This window comes from Onychostoma macrolepis, chromosome 07 (genome assembly GCF_012432095.1).
Source record: "Onychostoma macrolepis isolate SWU-2019 chromosome 07, ASM1243209v1, whole genome shotgun sequence".
Taxonomy (NCBI): Eukaryota; Metazoa; Chordata; class Actinopteri; order Cypriniformes; family Cyprinidae; genus Onychostoma; species Onychostoma macrolepis.
In genome coordinates, this window is record NC_081161.1 from 26,157,094 (window position 1) to 26,180,027 (window position 22,934).

The 22,934-nt window shown below is 37.7% G+C and overlaps 1 protein-coding gene across 3 annotated transcripts in view; it reads left to right on the forward strand.

Annotated features, from left to right (window-relative positions):
• Positions 1 to 22,934, forward strand: part of adcy7 (adenylate cyclase 7) — a 59,038-nt gene that overhangs the window by 27,425 nt on the left and 8,679 nt on the right. For 2 of the 3 annotated variants that reach the window (XM_058782331.1, XM_058782332.1), the window contains exons 2-24: positions 382 to 903; positions 2,692 to 2,898; positions 3,059 to 3,232; positions 3,378 to 3,527; positions 5,133 to 5,290; positions 6,056 to 6,167; positions 9,312 to 9,439; positions 9,575 to 9,733; positions 9,833 to 9,965; positions 10,065 to 10,253; positions 10,883 to 10,920; positions 11,066 to 11,125; positions 13,320 to 13,400; positions 13,516 to 13,585; positions 13,778 to 13,875; positions 13,999 to 14,083; positions 17,106 to 17,243; positions 17,360 to 17,455; positions 17,748 to 17,926; positions 18,265 to 18,373; positions 18,470 to 18,628; positions 20,738 to 20,884; positions 21,473 to 21,577. In XM_058782331.1, the coding sequence (XP_058638314.1) occupies positions 739 to 903; positions 2,692 to 2,898; positions 3,059 to 3,232; positions 3,378 to 3,527; positions 5,133 to 5,290; positions 6,056 to 6,167; positions 9,312 to 9,439; positions 9,575 to 9,733; positions 9,833 to 9,965; positions 10,065 to 10,253; positions 10,883 to 10,920; positions 11,066 to 11,125; positions 13,320 to 13,400; positions 13,516 to 13,585; positions 13,778 to 13,875; positions 13,999 to 14,083; positions 17,106 to 17,243; positions 17,360 to 17,455; positions 17,748 to 17,926; positions 18,265 to 18,373; positions 18,470 to 18,628; positions 20,738 to 20,884; positions 21,473 to 21,577 (2,940 nt within the window). In that variant the 5' untranslated portion in view covers positions 382 to 738. The remainder of the gene's footprint in view (positions 1 to 381; positions 904 to 2,691; positions 2,899 to 3,058; positions 3,233 to 3,377; positions 3,528 to 5,132; positions 5,291 to 6,055; positions 6,168 to 9,311; positions 9,440 to 9,574; positions 9,734 to 9,832; positions 9,966 to 10,064; positions 10,254 to 10,882; positions 10,921 to 11,065; positions 11,126 to 13,319; positions 13,401 to 13,515; positions 13,586 to 13,777; positions 13,876 to 13,998; positions 14,084 to 17,105; positions 17,244 to 17,359; positions 17,456 to 17,747; positions 17,927 to 18,264; positions 18,374 to 18,469; positions 18,629 to 20,737; positions 20,885 to 21,472; positions 21,578 to 22,934) is intronic. The other variant, XM_058782333.1, reaches the window with a different exon arrangement.

Genomic DNA, 22,934 nt, shown 5'->3' on the forward strand with positions numbered 1-22,934 from the left:
CTCAGTGTGAGTTGTAGCTGAGGTTTGGCTGAAGGTGCCATGGACAGCAGCCATCAGCATTAGGCTCTGTAATGAAGAGAGGACTGAATCCACACAAATGTTGAACTCTACCCAAAAGCCTTTTTACAGACACAGAGAGCTTCCAGTGTGCACGACTGAACAGAGCAGTGTTTATAGAGATCTAAGGAGTTGACCTGAAAATATGCTCTCTAAATTTGCATGATTCAGCAGGTTTCGAATCAAACCGAGTTAGTTTCTAAATGAAAAGTTCCTGATTTTAGTTTCTTGGCTCTCCAGTGGGTCAGAATGACTATAGAGGTGTTGTATTAGTATAGTCATTGAAGCACATCTAATAAATAACTCTCTATTTTTTTGTGACAGGAATTTTTGGACTGTGGAAGAATCATAATTACATTGCATTCCCTCTCATCCAACGGCGTGGTATCCTGAAGCCCTCTCCAACAGGACCGGGAGACACCCGAGTGAGGACGAAAAGTGCTGAAAGTGCTAATACAGAACGAAGAAGGATTGTAAAGGACATGCACAGAATGGTGCTCTGGAGGGGAGAGCAGAAGTGTTCTGCACTGGAATGACCTCCCACACGCTCTCACGTGGTTTCTATGGGGATTTCATCATAGCCGCACTCTGCTGGATGGGAGGTGGTGTATTTCTGTGCCATCTGATTGCTCTGCTCTGATTGGCCAGTATTGTTCAGTCGCTGCACTGCCGTTGGTCAGAATGCCAGCAAAAAGGAAGTACTTGCTGAACGAGCAGAAGTTGAAACAGGAAGCACTGTACAGGAAATTTTCTGGCATTAGCCAATACCAGCCCTTCGTTCTGTTGCTGGGACTGAGCATGCTTACCTGTGCCACACTGCTAGTGCTCTTCTTCAGTCTGAAGCTGGTGAGATGCCACACTCATGCAAATGCACTACTTGCTTACACACGTCCACAATCCAAAGTCAGCCCAAGGTCAAACACCCACCCACGCAAGTGTGCGTTGTTGAACAAGTCAATTAAAATTAGGAAAGACAATAATTGCCACAGCAAAGACAATATTCAACATGTACTGGATCAGTTTGGTCCTTGCTGTTCAGATGGTTTCTGATGATTGAAGCAGCCTCTCTTACGTAATCCTGCAGTGACTGAGGTGCTGATCCTCTGTAGTTGCGTAATCTGAAGTCTGACGATCACAATGCTGATGTGAACTGGCATTATCCGTGTCAGGAAATTGAGTGTTTTAATTGTAATAATTGGCAGTTTATGCCAGGTCCATCAGAATGTTTTTTTTCTTGGGGAATATGTAGCACATTGTATAATAATCTCGCTCTCTCTGTCACATTTTCACATAAACTATCTCTGGAGTCAGCTGGATGAGAAGAGGGGCCGTGAACGCTCCTTCCGTACTCTTTAGCAGATAAGCACTATACCATCTGTGCGAACTTCTATAACCTCCTCTCTCAACACCAACCGGCCGTGGGAGGAACAGAATTACAACCAGTGTGGCTCTCTGTGTGTGGGCATGTGTGTGTGTGTTGAGTTTTACTATTTATTTGAACTTTCACAAAGCCCATAGGGTGATGGGAGTATGTAGGTGTGTGTGTGTTTCTTGTGTGTGCTTGTGGACTGAGGGAAGTATTTCTGAGTGTTTGAAAGTTAAGTCAGTGATGTAGCTCAGTGGTAATTCAGAGTGGTTGACTTGACATGAGTGGAGGACTCACTGTGGTGAGTGTGTATATTGGTGCGTGGGTGAGTGGTGGGGTCGACCTAGTGCCTGTGATTTGCCAACATAGGGACTTGTAGACTGATAGTGTCATTTAATCATTTTGCTTTGTTTTGTTTATTAACTCTGGACTTTATATAGATAATCTATGACTAGTGTAGAAATTATACTACTGTTCAAACGTTTGAGGTTAGTAAGATGTATGCAATATTTAATGTTTTTGAAAGTCTCTTTTGTTCACCAAAGCTTCATTTTTCATTGATCAAAATGTAGTAATATTTTGAAATATCATTAAAATAAAATAACCGTATTTCTAAATTATATTTAAAAGCCGCAATGCCAATAACATTTATTTACATATTCGTTCCTGAATGAATCAATGTTTTAGAACTAAACTGCATATGAAAATGATTCAATGACTTACTCATAAGTCACTTGTTTCATTCCTTAATGAATTTGTGTGTTTGAATGTATCTGCTAAGATGATAAATATATATATATATATATATATATATATATGCACTAAAAAACAGCTCACTCAGATGGTGTCTAGTTTTAAACTAGTGTTAGCTTTGTGACAGATGGAATCAAGTGATCTCTGGAGCTTTTTAAGGCTTTTTGGCTTCTATTTTTTTTATGTTTGTGTTTTTTCTGCCTTAAGGGGGGAAAATAGAAGGAATAGTGCGGGAAGCAATAGTCCCTTAATGGCTCCATGACAACTAATGTGCAAAACTAATGTTTCCAAGAAAGACTGCTTACACAAACATGTAGACGCACGCACATTCACAGAGTTTTTCTAGAGAGAGCGTTAACTAATTTCTTTTGACCAGATTTGTTTATTTGTTTCGAAGCACTCTAGCACATACACCCACTTCCACACACACACACTGTTTTTTCCAAACCCCTTGAATGAGCTGGTTTATGCATGTTTGCCCCTAACACCTTGCTCTCTCCATGTGTGTGTTTCAGGATGCAAAGGTCCATGGCGTATTTGTGGGAGTTGTGGGAGGAGCGTTGTGTTTGTTCCTGGCTGTGTTTATATTAGTGTGTACAGAGACCCTCTCTCAGAGATGGAGAACTTTACTTGGCCTCGCCGTGTGGGCCACACACCTCACAATGGGATTCACCTTTATTTTCAGCACGAGATCCGAAATACCAATACAACCATGGGACCAGGTAACACACACTAGCTATAATATTTTATTTAGATTTCACATGACAGGGTAGTTTTTACTGTCATGCATTGAAACATGCAATATTGGCAGTAACTGATAACTTAATACTAGTCAGTCTTAAATAAATGTTAATGTTGCACTCTTCGTCTCATTCTCTCCAGGTGCCCTTCTTCCTCTTCATCATCATTACAGTCTACACAATGCTGCCATTCCAGTTGTGCTATGCTGTGACTCTGAGTATCATCTCCTTTCTGTCTCACATCATTGTTCTTTCGGTGTACCTCACAGTGAATGAGTTACCCCCCAATCTCACCAAGTACCACCTCATCAGTCAGGTAAAAGAAAATCTGGTTTCTGATTGGTTGAAAGGAAAGCAGGTTTTCAGCTTCAGCAAACCTGTATGTAAAGAAGCTGAGAAGGATGTAACACCTCAATGTTAATATGTTAAAAGTCAGTTTCCCTCTCCCCCTCTCTCTCTAGTTGCTGTCAAATGCTGTGGTGTTTGTTTGTGGAAGTATGGTTGGTGCATTTTATAAGGTTCTGATGGAGAAAGCTCTCAAGCAGACATTTCAGGATACTCTTCGCTGCCTTGGCATTCGCATGAAACTGGAGATTGAGAAGAGACAGCAGGTGCTCATACAACTTCATTCCAACAAATCACAGACACAGCCAAAGCAAACATATAGGACAAAACAAATGCAAATAATCCTCTGTGTAAATATACATGCTCAAATAGTTTTAAATTGTCTGTTATGCAAGAGTATTGAACTGTCTGTTATTGTACAAACATGGGTTAAGTATTTTTTATTTTTATTTTTTTTCTTAAATGAGACCACATAATTCATTTGTAACCCCTCAAAAGCCCAAAGTGTCCTTTAGTTTGAATGTGGACACGTGACGTGAATGCCGAACACATAGCATTTTAAAGTTTCCTCCATTTGATAGTGTGCGGTAACACAGATGGTCACAGACAGGACACATAGATTAGAAATAGATAGCACTAGAAAGTTTAATCTTTGTTCTGTGTCTGCGCTATTTCTCTCCAGAAGTTCTGACCGATTTCTTTGCACTTGTTTAAACTAGAGTTGCTTGTTAATGTGTTTTTATTGCTGTCATGTTCAGTAATTGTTTGTTTTTCAATCTCATGTTTATTTTTCAAGTGTGAAACAGTGTCCCAGCCAGTGTTGTCACCTTTTGGACAAAATAATTAGTGCAAAAATATTAAAGGCGCATATTTGAGCTGTGCATACAGAGTACACATGGTTAGAAAAATGGCAGCGCACATAAATTATGTACATACTATGCACTAATTGAAATTTGCACCATGATTACCCTAGCGTACAATTGTCTTTTAAACATTAGTATACTGTAGTCTTAAGTCCACAGAACTATGCACAGTCCTACAGCCTTTTCTTTTATATGTTTTTAATTGATTGGACTGAAAAACACCTTTGCAACACTCTAGCAGCCACATAGCTTTCAAACAAATCTCTCTTCAAATAAAAGACTGACATCCCTCAGACTTTGAATTTCTCTTCAGTCTGCTGAGGTATTCAAACTACATTAGTCTTTAACAACCTTCACTCTAAAAGAACTTTGAATATCGGCTTAGAAAGTTTCTCTTGAAATTTTGGATTTTTTTCTTTTTAATGATTTTATATATTAGTTAATTTATCTTCAAATCTGACAGCTGGTGGTTATTTCAGACATTGAAAAGTGAATCTAAGAGGTTTCTACTGAAACAGGCTAAACTTTTTCAACCTCTTTTTGTTTCTCGGTTTGTTTTGAGTGTTGTCGAGGAAGTGAAATCATGTAGGGAGAACAGGGAAAAGCAGAGTAGAGTTTAATGACTGGCTGTTAACCTCCCTGACGGTATATGTTCAGTATAGTGAATCTCAGAAACAGTGTGCCGACGGTGAACCTTAGAGACAAACATTTTTACACACAGGGCAATAGTGTCCTCACAAGACACAGTAAAGGCAATTATTTCTCCTGAATGATATAGTATAATCTCTTAGTTTCCCATTACCCTCTCATAGCCCAGTTCCCTTAGCCTGTTGACACTTAAGCTGTTACAGTCAAACAATAGTTAGAATGAGAAAGAATAGGATACTCAAGATAAAAGTAAATAAAAATAAAATTACATTTACAGAACTGGATATATGATATCACAGTTATTATCCTTAAATATGTGTGTGTGTGTGTGTGTGTGTGTGTTTGTTTGTTGTGCTGTAGGAAAACCTTTTACAGTCAGTGCTTCCTGTGTACATCTCCATGAAGATGAAGTTGGCCATAATGGAGCGCTGCAAGTGTAAAGATAAAGAGGAACAGCAGCGTATGGTCCGTGATAACAATTTCCACAGTCTTTATGTGAAGAGACACGAGAACGTCAGGTAACACGTCATGTGCAAACACACATATACACCGTCATACATATCTGGAGCTGTTTGTGTGTTGTTCTGTGTTTTGCATGCTCCAATTTAATTCCTCATTAATCAAGTCCTGATAGTGAATGAATGGTCAGTATGTTAGTCCTGACTCTCAGAGTGCTCATCACGAGGCCTCTCATTTAATTAGTTTTATTTCCCATCAACCCCAAGAGTGGCAATGGGGGATGGGATGCATCTATTAATATTCTTTGTCCCATACTCACAATGCTCGGTTCTCAGGCAGCTGTTTATATTTAGATAGATGGCTTGTTTGCCTCCCTTTACAGCTGCTCAGATAGAACACAGATTCACTCACCTGTATGTGTGAGCAAACAATAGAGAGCTAGCTGTTCACCTGCCGAAATTCATGGGATCTGCTCTCTTTGAGAACTCGTTCATTAGGAGTGTGATGACATGGAGTGTGTGTGCGTGTGTGTCTGGTCCTGTAGTCAGCATTGAGAACAGCTGGGTCTTAAAGGTTAAGCTCCATGAGCCGTGTTTATGAGGTTTTTATTCTTTCCTGGGCGTTTAGACAGCTGACACTGAGCTGCTTCTGTTCTCTTCATTAAGAAGGACTCAGCAAAGTCATATCAACTCCTAAATGTCTCCTCTTCCTATTTGACCTGACCTGAGATTCAAACTAGCAGGCATGCTTTTCCCCTTTGTTTCATTTCTAAAATTACCTGCAAAAACACATAAGAGTGTCTCTTTATGTCTGCTTTCTGCTAGCATCCTATATGCTGACATCGTGGGTTTCACACGTTTGGCCAGTGACTGTTCTCCTAAGGAGCTTGTGATTATGCTGAATGAACTTTTTGGGAAATTTGACCAGATTGCAAAAGTAAGTATAATTATATATGAGTGAATGCACAGTGCCCTCCACTAATATTGGCACCCTTGATAAACATGCGCACAGGCGGCTGTGAAAATAAATCTGCATTGTTTATCCTTTTGATCTTTCACTCAAAAAATTCACGAAATTCTAACCTATCATTGAAGTAAAACAATTGAAAGTGGGGAGAAAATCTCATGATGAAATAAATGTTTTTCTCCAATGAATGTTGGCCACTATTATTGGCACCCCTAGAAATTCTGAAGTATATTACCATTCATATTTACATTTTTTAGCACACCAGTGTGACTAGGAGCATGAAATTGTTCAGCCATGACTTCCTGTTCCACAGGATTATAAATATGAGGAACACAAAGGCCAAATTCCCTTAATCATCCATCACAAGGAGTAATACCTAAGAATATAGTTCTGATGTGCAGAACAAGATTGTTGAGCATCACAAAATAGAAAGTGGCTGTAAGTAAAGAGTCAAAGCACTGAAAATCCCCATTTCCACCATCAGGGTAATAATTAAGAGGTTCCAGTCAACTAAAGATGTTAAAAATCTGCCTGGAAGAGGATGTGTCTATATCGTCCTAATGCACGGTGAGAAGGAGAGTTTGAGTGGCTAAAGACTCTGCAAGGGTCACAGCTGGAGAATTGTAGAGATAAGTTGAGTCTTGGGGTCAGAAACCTAAAAATAAATATATCAAACGAACATCTCCTACATCACCACATGTTGTTCAGGAGGGTTTCAAGGAAAATTCTCCTAGCTCATCCAAAAACAAACTCCAGCATATTCAGTTATCAGACACAACTGGAACTTCAAATGGGACTGCCTTCTGTGGTCAGATGAAATTGAAAAATGAGCTTTTTGGCAGCAAACCCACCAGATGAATTTAGTACAAACAGGGATAAAAAAGTACCCCATGTCCACGGTTAAATATACTGCTGGATCTTTAATGTTGTGGGCCTATATTTCTGCTGGAGGTCCTGGACATCTTGTTTAGACACATGGCATCATGGATTCTATCAAATACCAACAGATAATAAAATAAAAACCTGACTGCCTAAGTTAGAAATCTTATAATGGGCCATGTTTGGATCTTCCACCAGGACAACAATCCAAAACAAACATCAAAATAAACACAAAAATGGGTCACTGGGCACAAAATGAATCTTTTACCATGACTGTCCCTGTCCTCTGACCTGAACCTTACAGAAAATGAGTGGGGTGAACTGAAGAGAAGTACTAACATGGAGCTGTGAATCTGAAGTATCTGGAGAGATTCTGTATGAAGAAAATGGTCTCTGATCTCTTATCAGGTGTTCTCCCAACTCTTCAGGCATTATAGGAGAAAAATCAGGGAACCCTGGGAAAAGGACGTCGCAATAATTGTGTGCCAATAATTGTGGCCAACATGAACTAGAGAAAGCATTTATTTCACAACGAGATTTCCCCCCACTTTTAATTGTTTTATTTCAATGATGGGTTGGAATTTTGTGAATTTTTTGAACGAAAGATAAAAAGGATATACAATGCAGATTTATTTTCACAGCTGCCTTTGCTCATATTTACCAAGGGTGCCAATATTAGTGGAGGGCACTGTATATAATACAATATACACTGGCATTCAAAAGTTTGGGATCAGTTTTTTTTTTTTTTTTTGTGATCAACTTTTTATTTTCTTTAAATCAACAAAACAACATCCATTCAAACAAACAACAGGGAGGGGGGAGCAACAGACACACCATCAACAATTTCACAATCTGAAAGAAAAAAGGGAAGGAAAAAAAAAAGGGATCGGTTAGTTTTTTAAAGAAGTTTCTTATTCTCATCAAGGCGACATTTATTTGATTACAAATACAGAAAAGAGATATACTTTAAAATATACTACGGTATATTTCTGTGATGCAAAGCTGAATTTTCATCAGCCATTACTCCAGTCTTCAGTGTCACATGATCCTTCAGAAATCATTCTAATATGATGATGTATTATCAATGTTGGAAACAGCTGCTTAACATTTTTGTAACCTGTAATACGTTTTTCAGGATTCTTTTTTGAATAAATGTTAAAAAGAACAGCATTTATTTAAAATAGAAATCTTTTGTAACATTACACACTACCATTCAGTGGTTTGGGGTTGGTACATTTTATTTTTATTTTTTTGAAAGAAATTAATACTTTTATTCAGCAAGGATGTTAAATTGATAAAAAGTGATCAAATTAAAGTGATCAAAAATATTAATCAGGACAACTGTTTCCAAAACTGATAATAAATCAGCATATTAGAATGATTTCTGAAGGATCATGTGACACTGAAGACTGGAGCTTTGCACCACAGAATTAAATTGCATTTTAAAGTGTATTAAAATAGAAAATCATTATGTTAAATTGTAAAAATATTTCACATTATTACTGTTTTATTCTGTATTTTGATCAAATAAATTCAGCCTTGATTAGCAGAAAAATCCTACTGATCCCAAACTTTTGAACACCAGTGTAATTATGCCCTTATGCTCAACATTGATGAAAAATAAAGTAAAAATAGTAGTATAGTGAAATAATATTACAATTTAAAATAACTGTTTTCTGTTTTAATATGTTTTAAAATGCAATTTATTCATGTTATGGCAAAGCTGAATTTTCAGCAGCTATTACTTCAGTCTTCAGTGTCTTCGATGATCCTTCAGAAATCTTTCTAATATACTGATTTGGTGCTCAAGAAACATTTCTGATTTTTATCAATGATGAAAACAGTTCTGCTGCTTAATATGTTTGTGGAAACTGTTGTACATTATGATTCCTTGATGAACAGATCGTCTAAAATAACAGCATTTATTTGAAATCTTTTGTAACATTAAAACTGTCTTCACACGCACTTTCTACACACTACTGTAATGCATCCTTGCTGAATAAAAGTATTTCTTTTAAAAAACCGACTCCAAACTTTTGAATGGCATTGTGTGTGATTAATTTATTATTATATAATATAATTCAATTTGTTATAATTCAATCTTATCATCGGTCAGTTTGGTTCTTAAACAAAAATGTCATTGTTGATTTTGTAAATTGGATACTTGTGCTCTGAATTTGACATATTAGTTGTCTTTTGAAGATGACTAGCATGCGTGTGTGTGTTCCCCTGTAGGAGAATGAGTGCATGCGGATAAAAATTCTTGGTGACTGTTACTACTGTGTGTCTGGCCTCCCCGTTTCCCTGCCAAATCATGCCAAAAACTGTGTTAAAATGGGCCTGGACATGTGTGAAGCCATCAAGTAAGTCTATATATGTTTATAAAACATGTAAATCATTATTAGTACAGGATTTCTCCTTATAGTGTTTTTTTCCTAGCACTGGCCAAGATATGTGACAGATGACAGGCTGAATATTTTTCTAATCATCACTTGCAGGCAGGTGCGTGAGGCAACAGGTGTGGATATAAACATGCGAGTAGGTGTGCACTCTGGAAACGTCCTCTGTGGTGTGATTGGCCTACGGAAATGGCAGTTTGATGTGTGGTCACATGATGTCACCTTAGCCAATCATATGGAGTCAGGTGGATTACCAGGGTATGAACAATAAAATTGCTTAGCAAACAAGAACTGTTTAAGTTTCATACAGAACACTGTTTGTATGATAAGATGCTACATTTGTGTTTTCTCCATTAGACGAGTTCACATCACAGAGGCGACTCTGAAACACTTGAACAAAGCGTATGAGGTGGAGGAGGGGAATGGTCACCTGAGAGATCCCTACCTTAAAGAGCTTAACATCAAGACGTACCTGGTTATAGACCCGCGGGTAGAAACATTAAATCATACATTAGCAGTGTGTGCCTGCCACATACAGTATATATGTCAATGTATGTGAATCTGATCATGTTGATGTTTGTGTGTTTAGTCAAAAGACTCATCACTGATGGCTCCCAATGTCACCAAACCTCGTGTGAGTGATGGATTGAAGATGCGAGCATCTGTGCGTATGACACGCTTCCTGGAGTCGTGGGGGGCTGTCAAACCTTTTGCCCATCTGCAGAGCCGAGAGGAATTCAGCACAGATGCTATGGTCAATGGAAAGGGTCGCTGCAAGGTCAGAGATACACACGTTAAAGGAATACATGCTCAAAAATGACCACTGACCTCATGGCAGATAAATGACAGACAGCCCAAATAGTCAATAAAATTGTTGTGCCAAAACGCCTCGTTATTGTCCGTCAAATTTATTGAACTATCTGAGATGCAAAGCTCCTTTTTTTGGATAATTAGGCAAATAAGGGTAAAAAGGGTTTCCGAAACCATACAGCAATTGCAAAAAAGGTGAATCAGACTTTGTGGTAGACCGTGTGAACAACTAAACGTTGAAATTTTGAATAATCGTCCAAAACCAAAATATTTTCATAAAAAAATATTTATACAGTATATATTATTTTTTTATTATGACCATGACTGTCAAGCTTCATATTCAATTCAAGTTTATTTGTATAGCGCTTTTCACGATACAAATCGTTGCAAAGCAGCTTTACAGGAAATTAAGTTTCTGCAATATATTTATATATTGTAGAAACTTAATATATTTAACTTATGGCAAAATTTGTTATAGATTAGCTGTTCATATGCCTCTTTTGATCTCATCAATAAAATGATCTTTGTATGCAGAACATGTTTTGATGATGAAAGCAACTCGTTATGCAAGATGCTTATGTTTGTCTCTGTCTTTAGGACATCCCTCTTAGATCAGTACCGAAAATTACTGAAAGGTGAGTTGTGTTTGTATCGTCAGTCTGTCTGTTTTGTGTGTGTCTCAATGAAAAAAAAAAAAAAAATGTGTATGGCCTCTGGTTTTGTCTTGCTGACTGAAGCAGCGATGCTGAAGTTGTCTTTCTCAATGTTGCTCTCTGACAGCTTTGATGAGTCTCTTGAGGAGCCCTTCTCTTTACCTGCTCCTCCCTTGAGCACATATAAGTGAGTGGAGCCATACTGGCTCAGCCAGCTCTATGGGGCCCGTAGTTTCCACACTAACAATGCGAACGCTTAGTGAGACGCTGCTAACTGGTCATACGGTTAGCATGACCATATAGCTGCACTCCCGCAGTACACCTGTGGTGTGTTTCCAGATTACAGTGTACTCTTGGCTTAGACAAGCGTATGTGTTTCTGCTTGCAAAGAGAGAGAGAGAGAGAGAGCGAAAGGAAACTGCATTTTCCTTCCTGAGCCGTGTTGAGGCACATTGCAAGGGGACTCTCGCAATCTCTCTCGGGGGTTTAAACTAACACACGGCATCCTGCCTGCCACGGTCCAAATACACACACACATTCTCAGTTCTCAATAAAACTAAATTAGAACTTCTCTCTCTTATGGTCTATTTAGATCCCTTAACTACACAAAGCATTAACTATAAAACTAGTCAAGTCATTTATAACTACAAACTTCACACATATTCACCCAAGCTTCCCCTGTACTGGCTGCAGTCAAATATAACTCAATAACAGCATGACAACAGCTATGAACATCTTTCCTATCCCACAGTGCTCATACAGGTGCTGGTCATATAATTAGAATATCATCAAAAAATTTATTTATTTCACTAATTCCATTCAAAAAGTGAAACTTGTATATTATATTCATTCATCACACACAGACTGATATATTTCAAATGTTTATTTCTTTTAATTTTGATGATTAGAGCTTACAGCTCATGAAAGTCAAAAATCAGTATCTCAAAATATTAGAATATTTACATTTGAGTTTGAATAAATGACCATCCCTACAGTATAAATTCTGGGTATCTCTTGTTCTTTGAAACCACAATAATGGGGAAGACTGCTGACTTGGCAATGATCCAGAGGACGAACATTGACACCCTCCACAAAGAGAGTAAGTCACAGAAGGTCATTACTGAAAGGTGTGGCTGTTTACAGAGTGCTGTATCAAAGCATATTAAATTCAAAGTTGACTGGAAGGAAGAATTTGGGTAGGAAAAGGTGCACAAGCAACAGGGATGACCGCAAGCTTGAGAATACAGTCAAGCAAAGCCGATTCAAACACTTGTGAGAGCTTTACAAGGAGAGTGCATCAAGAGTCACCACGCTCAGACGTCTTCAGGAAAAGGGCTACCAAGCCACTTCTGAACCAGAGACAACGTCAGAAGCGTCTTACCTGGGCTGTGGAGAAAAAGAACTGGACTGTTGCTCAGTGGTCCAAAGTCCTCTTTTCAGATGAAAGTAAATTTTACATTTCATTTGGAAATCAAGGTCCCAGAGTCTGAAGGAAGAGTGGAGAGGCACAGAATCCATGTTGCTTGAAGTCCAGTGTGAAGTTTCCACAGTCTGTGATGATTTGGGCTGCCATGTCATCTGCTGGTGTTGGTCCACTGTGTTTTCTGAAGTCCACAGTCAACGCAGCCATCTACCAGGAAATTTTAGAGCACTTCATGCTTCCTTCTGTTGACAAGCTTTATAGAGATGCTGATTTCATTTTCCAGCAGGACTTGGCACCTGCCCACACTGCCAAAGGTACCAAAAGCTGGTTCAATGACCATAGTGTTACTGTGCTTGATTGGCCAGCAAACTCGCTTGACCTGAACCCCATAGAGAATCTATGGGGTATTGTCAAGAGGAAGATGAGAGACACCAGACCCAACAATGCAGATGAGCTGAAGGCCACTATCAGAGCAACCTGGGCTCTCATAACACCTGAGCAGTGCCACAGACTGATCGACTCCATGCCACGCCGCATTGCTGCAGTAATTCAGGCAAAAGGAGCCCCAACTAAGTATGGAGTGCTGTACATGCTCATACTTTTCATTTTCATACTTTTCAGTTGGCCAAGATTTCTAAAAATCCTTTCTTTGTATTGGTCTTAAGTAATATTCTAATATTTTGAGATACTGATTTTTGACTTTCATGAGCTGTAAGCTCTAATCATCAAAATTAAAAGAAATAAACATTTGAAATATATCAGTCTGTGTGTAATGAATGAATATAATATACTAGTTTCACTTTTTGAATGGATTTAGTGAAATAAATCAACTTTTTGATGATATTCTAATTATATGACCAGCACCTGTATATAGACATGTGCATTGTGTGTGTTACTTCATGGGTACATAGTGTTTTTCTATTTCTGTCTCTATGATCTGTGTCTGCTGTCTCTATAGGAATAAATCACAGAAGACTAAGTTTGATGAAGAACTTCATGACAAGATGACCACCACCATCAATGATTTGAGCTCCAGCAAGTTAGTCTTAACAAGCATGCTAAATCATTTTGGATGGAATTAAGTCCAGCTTGGTTAAAGTTGCATGTTTATTATGCATGAAAACGAGTTTTTGTGTGTGTCTATGTGTGTGCAGGCAGTGGGTGAAGTCTGAAGAGATCTCTGGCCTCACACTGTGGTTTACTAAAAGAGACCTGGAAAAGCAGGTAGGTATTTTACTGTGGGCTTAACTTGAATGTCTACATTTTTATTTTATTTATTTTTTTACTTTTTTTGGACTGGGATTTTTGTTGTTTCATACACTGTGTATTGTCCACATGTTAAAAAAATAAGACATAAATAGATAAGATATAAAAGAAATAAATAGATATTCAAGTATGTGTATGTGATTCTCTCAGTACAGGACTATAGAGATGCCAAGTTTTAAATACTACATTGGTTGTGCCACCTTCATCTTTTTATGCATCTTCATCATCCAGATGCTTGTTACCGAGCAGTAAGTGTCATGACTAAAAGCTGAATACCATAGACAGACTTGATTTAATACTGAACGTGTCTTCATATGTTACAGCCATTTGCCCTGAGAGTGTGTGACTCTTTCTTTGTCTCTCTCTCACAGGCGTAAAAAGCTGGGGCTGGCGTTTGCAGTGTTGGCGTGTGTTCTGCTTTTGACTCTGTGCATCTGTTTTGCAGGTCATATACAGGTTAGACCACCACTGCCTTCCTTTGCCTTAGCACAGACATTCAGTTGGTCTAATGGGTTCTGGGGTATTTTTGTGTGCCTAACACAATAAAGATCCCACTCCCCTGTGGTTTTATAGATGCTGGAGCACGTAGCACTGCATTTTACAGTGCACTGTAAAAAATGACCGTGATTTTAATGGTAAAAAACTGTGAAAATGCTGTTAAATGGTTAACGGTAAGTTTCCTAATATATACGGTGAAAAACTGTAATAGACATTTCAGACAATTTTACGGTAAAATACAGTTTTTGGAAGTGAAAAAGAATGTAAAATTTTATTCGAAATAACTATGTTTCTTCTTAGCTTTTTCTTATCAGTTATGTTTATTAGGGTTGTATGTTACATCTAATGTTGTTAAATGAATGTTTATTGCATATTTCAGTTTAATGAGTCTCACCATGATGGTGTTTAGTGTTTGTGTGAATGACACTGTGCACCTTCTATATACAGTCATGGCCAAAAATATCGGCACCCTTGGTAAATATGATCATTAGTGATGGGAAGTTCGGATTATTTTACTGACTCGGACCTTTGAGTCTCGTTCAGCAAAATGAACGAATCTTTTTTTGAGTCATTTCGTTCATTTTAGCAAAATATAATTAAAATGTTACGTGCTACTTCCCTAACACATCTACTACTTATGCAAACGTTGATCACACTACAAACAATACAAAACTATAATGGTATAAGAAACAGAAAAAAATTAATTCATTGTTTACCTGGGTCTTTAGTCTATGATTTGCTCACCTCACCTCTTATCTGACAAGTCTTCGGGTTTGAGTCGTTCGTTCATCACGTGACAGCCTCATAAGCTAAACCTATGCAGCCAGAGCCGGAAAGAGAATTGATTAGTTCATCTCCCGAGTCTTTCGAGTCATTCGTTCTTTTGTCACATAGCCTACATGACAGCATTGGATAGAGAAATTAGTTCATTTACAACCTTCCTTACAAACGGCTGCATAGTTATTATTATTATTATTATAATTATTATTTACTCTTACAGTTACGTGATGCGTTTCTGGTCTCAAATTGTAGCTTTTTATTTCTTACAGTTTATAAATGTGTGAATTTCTGTCATGATGGTTCTTTTCCATAACACTGAATGTGGTAACAAAGGTAATAAACTAAAGAGTTGGTTATTATTATTATTATTAAGTCTTTTTCCCTCTGACTGCATTGGTTTAGCTTATGGGGCTGTCACGTGATGAACGAACTACTCAAACCCGAAGACTCGGGAGATGAACTAATCAATTCTCTTTCCGGCTCAAACTGCATAGGTTACGCGTATGGGGCTGTCACGTGATGAACAAATGACTCAAACCCGAAGACTCGAAACAGGTGAACTAATTCAGTGCAGAACCTATAGGATGTTGCACATGCGCGACTGAATGAATCACTCCCCGAGACGACTCGTTCTTCCCGAGTCACATTAAAGATTCGTTCAAAATGAATGAATCGTTCAAGAAAGACCCATCAATAATGATCATTGAAGGCTGTGAAAATTAATCTGCATTGTTAATACTTTTGATCTTTTATTTAAAACATTCACAAAAGTCTAACCTTTCATTGGATAATAAGAATTTAAAATGGGGGGAAATATCATTATGAAATAAATGTTTTTCTCAAATACACGTTGGACACAATTATTGGCACCCCTAGAAATTCTTATGAGTAGAATATCTCTGAAGTATATTCCCATTCACAAAGGACCACAGCTGGAGAATTGCAGAAAATAGTTGAGTCTCGGGTCAGAAAACCTTAAAAAAAAAAAGTCAAACAGCACCTACATCAACACATGTTGTTTGGGAGGGTTTCCAGAAAAATTCTCCTAGCTCATCCAAAAACAAACTCCAGCATATTCAGTTATCAGACACGACTGGAACTTCAAATGGGACTGGCTTCTATGGTCAGATGAAACTAAAAAATTAGCTTTTTAGCAGCAAACACTCAAGATGGGTTTGGTGAACACAGGGATAAAAAGAACCCCATGTGTACAATGAAATATACTGCTGTATTTTTGATGTTGTGGGGCTATATTTCTGCTGGAGGTCCTGGACATCTTGTTTAGACACATGGCATCATGGATTCTATCAAATACCAACAGATAAAAAATCAATAAGTGACTGACTCTGTTAGAAATCTTATAATGGGCCATGTTTGGATCTTCCAACCGTACAATAATCCAAACACAAACCTCAAAAACAACAAAAAAATGGGTCCTCTGACCTTAACCCTATACACTCTCAGAAATAAAGGTACAAAAGCTGTCACTGGGGCAGTACCTTTTCAAAAGGTACACTTTTGTACTTATTAGGTTCAAATATGTACATTTTAAGTATTAATATGTACCTTTAAGGTACCAAAATGGACCCTTTAGGTAAAAACATGTACCTTTTGAACAGGTACCACCCCAGTGACAGCTTTTGTACCTTTATTTCTGAGAGTGTAGAAAGTGAGTGGAGTGAACTGAAGAGAAGAAGCACAGTCATGGAGCTGAGAATCTAAAGGGTCTGGAGTGATTCTGGATGAAGGAATGGTCTCTGATCTCTTGTCAGGTGTCTCTAACCTCATCAGGCATTATAGGAGAAAACTCAGAGCTGTTAAACTGGCAAATGGAGGTTTCAAAAAGTATTGAATAAAAGGGTGCCATTAATTGTGGCCAATATGTATTAGAGAAAAACATTTATTTCATAATGATATTTCCCCCATTTTAAATTCTTATCAAATAAGTTAAATATATAAATATATTATCAAACCATTTGACCCATTATCAAATATATGATCAAACATAAATACATATACATACTGTGACAAGCACACAGTGTTCCTCCCAGTGTCCTCTCTGCCTCATTCAAATACACTGTTGCTTTTTCCAACACATTCTGGCTTCCGTAACCTTGAGCTTTTGCTCGGGTCAAATCCAGCTCTGTCTTTTTTTTTTTAACAGCTGTTTTTCCCTTCTTTTTCTTTCTCTATTTTTCAGAGGATGTTTCCAGAGAAGTTAAAATCATGTACGTGGCTCTCGGCTCTTTCAGAAGCAGTGGTTAAGAGACCTTTTCTGCGCCTCCCATTGGCAACCGTGGCCACCGCAGTCATAGTCATCATCGCCATGTTCAACTTTGTAATGCTTTTTTTAATGCTTAGACATTATTGTTGGTATATGTTTTTGTGGAAGCACTACAAAAGTAGGTTGGCCTCTTAACATCTTTGCCTATCAAACTTTCTTTCACTCCACAGTATTTCAAAACCCTGGAGAATTTTTGCCACACTCTGCTACGAAATAATAGCAGCATTCCTGATCCAACTATTGTGCATGTCCTTCTATATTTGCCTGTGAGTAGCAAGCACATACATTACACACGCACGCTTAATTGGATAGCTACATGGAGACATACTTCTGTTATTTTTATATATAGCTAATTATGAATATTATAAATCCACATCATAACCCAGACAAATTATTTGCATTATTTATTACATTATTTACTGTATTTATTTCTCATCTGTGTAAATGAGGATGTGTCATATCCCTGATTTGAGATTGTGAGAGTATTATAACTGTCTTGTTGGGAAAAAACTGTACAAAAATGACTCATTTGGTTTTTGTATGATTTTGTCTTTCCAGTATTCTGTATATAATTGTATATTGGCATTGATTGCCTGTGGCGTGTTTTTGAGGGTGAGTTTGGAGCTGAAGGTGGCCTTCCTCTTCATCGTCTCTACCATTTCCTACATCATCATCTTCTACTCTCAGGAAAATCTCTTCAGAAGCTACAGCTGCCTGCTGTACAGGAACAGCAGCTGGTACACTCTCATAAACACACATGCAGTTGATTGTCATAATTTTTTTTATTATTGCATATTTAATTGCAGATGTTTAACCCCCAGTTGCTTAAAGTTAATCGTTATTAACCTTTTGAATAACACTCGTAAAGGTAATCTTCAGAAAATTTCAAAATATCCATTTTTCATATTGGGCTTTTAAAAAATTTTATTGTGTTATTTTACATTTATTTAGACTAAATTGAATTTTAACACTGGCAATTTATTGGCCCTAACATGGAAATAATGATCAGTATTAGCCTGAATTGTAATATTGGTGCATCTCTAGTATAATCATGCCCAGCGTTTGTCTGTTGTAGTGTGGAGGACAGTTTGCTTCGCAAAGCAGGACTTATGAAGCACCCTCAACTCATGAGCTGCATCTACATCACACTCTTCCTCTTTACCATGCTGCTTATATCCCGCCAGGTACACACCTCATACCACACACACACATACAGTGCCATACTGTCAGGGCAGAGAATTATGCCAATCCTTGCTCTGTCCTCTCTCTCTTCCTCTCAGAATGAGTACTGCTGTCGTCAGGACTTCCTGTTGAAGAACAAGAACCTGGCCGATAAGGAAGAAGTCGAGCTGTGCGAAAACCTGAATCGTCTCCTCTTGGAGAATGTTCTCCCTGCACACGTGGCCGCTCTCTTCGTGGGCGAGAACAAAAAGAATGAGGTGGGGCTGCTGTCCACTATCTCTTTACTAAACCGGAAATACAAGGTAGGAACCGGCTTCAAATGAGTGGGATGAGCCTGTATATCACGTCTCATGTCTCAACCTCATGCCTCCCATACAAGACCAGACATATACCAGTGATTCCCAACCAGGGGTACCTAAAGCCGGTTCCAGAGGGCACTTTTTAGATTTAGATTTTTGCTTTGCTGAATATTTAAAACAGAAACAAATGTTAATTCTTTAAAATTACTAACTTTGAATAATTTAATGGTTTTGCAGATCTTTTTTATAATGTGTGTAAGATTAATGTTTGTAAGTCTTACAGATTGGGCTGTGGCAGTGCATTAGATAAAAAAGGTTGGGAAACACTGCCATATACCACACAAGATAAAATCATGCAATACCATTCCAATATCATACTGTAAGATGATCACAATGTACACTATACAGAGAATACCAGACATCCCACACTGTAGTTTATAGTAACCCTCTCAACCATTTTCTACCATAATAAAGAAAGTTTCAGAACTTTAGGTTAGAAAATAGGCCTGAAGTAATTATTGTGATTTATAAGTTTTTATTTACAAAGATTTTTGTTCCTCCCTGATCTGCATTTTTCAAGAAATGTTAGTATAGTATTACAATTATCTAGAAGTGCAATGGTTTTGTCTTATTTCCTATTTCTCACTGTCTAGAAATAATTTTGTTAATTTACATTTACATTTAGTCATTTAGTAGACACTTTTATCCAAAGCAACTTACAAATGAGGACAATGGAAGCAATCAAAATCAACAAAAGAGCAATGATAGGCAAGTGCTATAACAAGTCTCAGTTAGCCTTAAGCAGTACAAGGTTTTTTTATTATATAATAAATAAATAAAAACAGACAGAATAGAAAAAGAATTGAGCAAGCAAGTGTTAGAGGCCCTTTTTTGCTTTTGTTAATTGTATAATAAATAAAAAGAAAATAAATAGACAGAATACAAAAAGAATAGAGAAGCTAGTGTTAGTTTTTTTATTCTTTTATTTTAAGAAAACAAGCAGTTAGTAAATGAATAGAGTGCAAGTCTAAAAGGGGCAAGTTTTTTAGTTTTTTTTTTAAAGAATAGAATTAGAATAGAGAGTGCTAGAGTTAGAGGGTCAAATAAAGACGGAAGAGATGTGTTTTTAGCCGTTTCTTGAAGATGGCTAAGGACTCAGCTGCTCGGATTGAGTTGGGCAGGTCATTCCACCAGGAGGGAACATTTCATTTAAAAGTCTGTGAAAGTGATTTTGTGCCTTTTTGGGATGAACAATAAAACGACGTTCACTTGCAGAACGTAAGCTTCTAGAGGCACATAAGTCTGAAGTAATGAATTTAGGTAAAGGGGTGCAGAGCATAAAAAAACAAACAAACAATCACATGCAGAATTTTCCCCATTGCGCTGTTTAGTAAATCTGGCCCTAAAAAGTAAGACGGAAGCTGTGTGTCTAACACACTAACATTTAACACACTACTGGTTCCATTTGCGGATCGGTAAGATTATTTATTTTTGAAAGAAGTCTAGTGTCACGTGATCCTTCAACAATCATTCTAATATGCAGATTTGGTGCCCAAAAACATTTATGATTATTATCACTATTGAAAACTGTTTTTTCTTTTTCTTTTCAGGATTCGTAGAAAGTTAAAAAATATTTTTAGAAATAGTATTTTTTTGTATCAAAGTCTTTACTGTCATATTTGATGAATGTAATGTCCTTCTATTAATTTCTTTAAAAATATTACTGACCCTTTAAGCAATAGCCCAATATGTATAGAATTTGATTTTTATTTATTTTTCTGTCTAATATGCAGATGTTTTATTTGTGAAACAGCTCATCAGGTGTCTCGATACATTCAGTCTTGTGCCTCTCTGATTTTTGAGTGCAATTAGTGACAGTTTTCGTCCTGTTACTCAAAACACCCATGTCATGTATCAATCGTACCTCATACCTGTACACATATAGTCACACGGTCTGTGAATGTCCCGTCATAAAACATTTTTTGTTGTTTCTGTTGTATCATGTGAATTATTGCGACAGAAGCCCTGAGCTCTTGCTGCATTTGTCTCTCTGATCCTCTTCTTCAGGACCTGTACTATAAGTCGTATGACTGCGTATGTGTGATGTTTGCCTCGGTGCCAGACTTCAAGGAGTTCTACACTGAGTGTGACATAAATAAAGAGGGACTGGAGTGTTTGAGGCTCCTCAATGAGATCATCGCCGACTTTGATGAGGTCAGAATGATGTCATGTGTCAAAGTATATGCATTTGTGCTGCTTTTTCCCTGATCTCCTTATTCCAGTCTTTCTTCTCCTGTTATTCCCTGAATGAATGGATGAATCATTGTGTATGAATAGAGCTCTGCCAACGTCCAAAATGCTTTTAACTCTAAGGGCGTCACCTCAGCTATCACTGGGGTAGTTAAATGAAATGAGGCAGCCATTGTGTAAATGTACACTCATATCACTTCAACTGCTTCTTTGTGTGAGCTGATTTTGGATTGAGGATTCAGCAGGAAAAGGGCCAGGACTTGTTTGGTGATCACCACCACAACAAAGCCCTGGGTTGACTGACTACAAAAATGTTTAGGCCAACAGTTCTGGCAGCAACTTGCTTCACCCAGAGGGATCTAAATCCAGGCTTCACATATTGCTAGTACTGAGTTTCAGTGTGGTCTGGCTGCTTTCCCTCTTTTTCTTTCAGTTCTTATTATTCTCTCATTCTATCTCTGTCATTTAATGTAAGAAGATAACACCATGGCATTTCTACCGCTCTGAAACACTGATATCCACTTGGCCATTCCCTCCTCTCCTTACCTGCAGTTGCTGTCTAAGCCCAAGTTCAGTGGTGTGGAGAAGATTAAAACCATCGGCAGCACGTACATGGCTGCTGCAGGACTGAGTGGACCTCCAGAACAGAGCAGCCAGGTACTGCACTACCACATACCACTATGTAAACATCCAGAGCAAAGGGAATTTAAACACATAAATCTCCATAAATGCATTCTTAAAATTCATAAACAATTACACTGTGTTAATTTCTCAATTGTCTTTACCTCTCGGGTACTTATTATTCAAGAATTTTTTTTATTATCTCACATTTTTGCTGCTAAATGGAAAGCAGGCAGTTTGAGTATGCTGTCTGCCACTGTACACCAATCAGGGACAGTATTTGCATATCCTGAGGCTTAGCTCAAGGATTACTAAAACAGAAGTTTCAATCCACACGTTAAATGTAATGTTTCAAAGGAAAATTCACATCTATTATTTAAATGCATGTTATAGTGGTGACCCCGAATAGTCGACGATTCGATGCTTGGATTCGAGGAGCCTGATTCGACTCCCAATCTCACAGTCGAATATTCACGGGGTGTTATGATCATGCCATTTTGGCTATACAGCTCAGTGTCTGATTTCACATCGAACTACCGGTTTTCTCCCAACAAGTTAATATACAGCCTATTATGATAATGCTGTAAATAAGAATCTGAAAAGAAAAAAGCTTTAAATAAATATTTTAACGTGCGTGAATAAATCCAACCACCCCTATTATAGATTTAAATGTCACTTTCCATAATCCGTGACCAACAGAGGAGCATTTTGGCGGCAAGGATTTAAAACTTTAACAAGACTCAAACAGACGCAGAGTGAAAGACTGGATTTTTTTCGATCAGGTAGGATCCAAGTGATTTCAAAACATTTCAGCCGGTTTATATATATGGTGTATATATTATTTATCTCTTATAAGATGCATTTGGTTGAGTCGCTGCAGTAAAGCGCTTTATTGAACAGTGATTATCTCTTCAGCGCACAGCGCGTGCAGGACAAACAACTATGCAGAATATTAATGATTATGACTGGGACTGTCATATACACATAACATTATAATGAGAACATTATTATAATAAAACGCTGTGAATTTTTAGAGTTTAGTTCTCGTGTTTCTGCACGTTGTTGCGTGAAGAACGCGTCCTCAAAAGGAATTAATTCATTCAGAGCCGCGCAGACACGTTCATGCATCGCGGCGTTTTGTGCAGATAGCCTTTGTTATATTAACGTTATGTTGTATAAATAATGAAGTGTATTGAGATAAATGAGTTAAATCCCATTGATTAAAAACCTGCTATCAAATGATTAATTCTACTGGTCTTTCAGCGCGCGCAGCTCAAAACAGAAATGCAGAACATTAATAACTGTCATATCCTACATAACGTTATAATGAGAGCACTATTGTAAAAAAAAATTGTGAATTCTTAGGGTTTCGCTGACGTTTAATGTTAGCTAT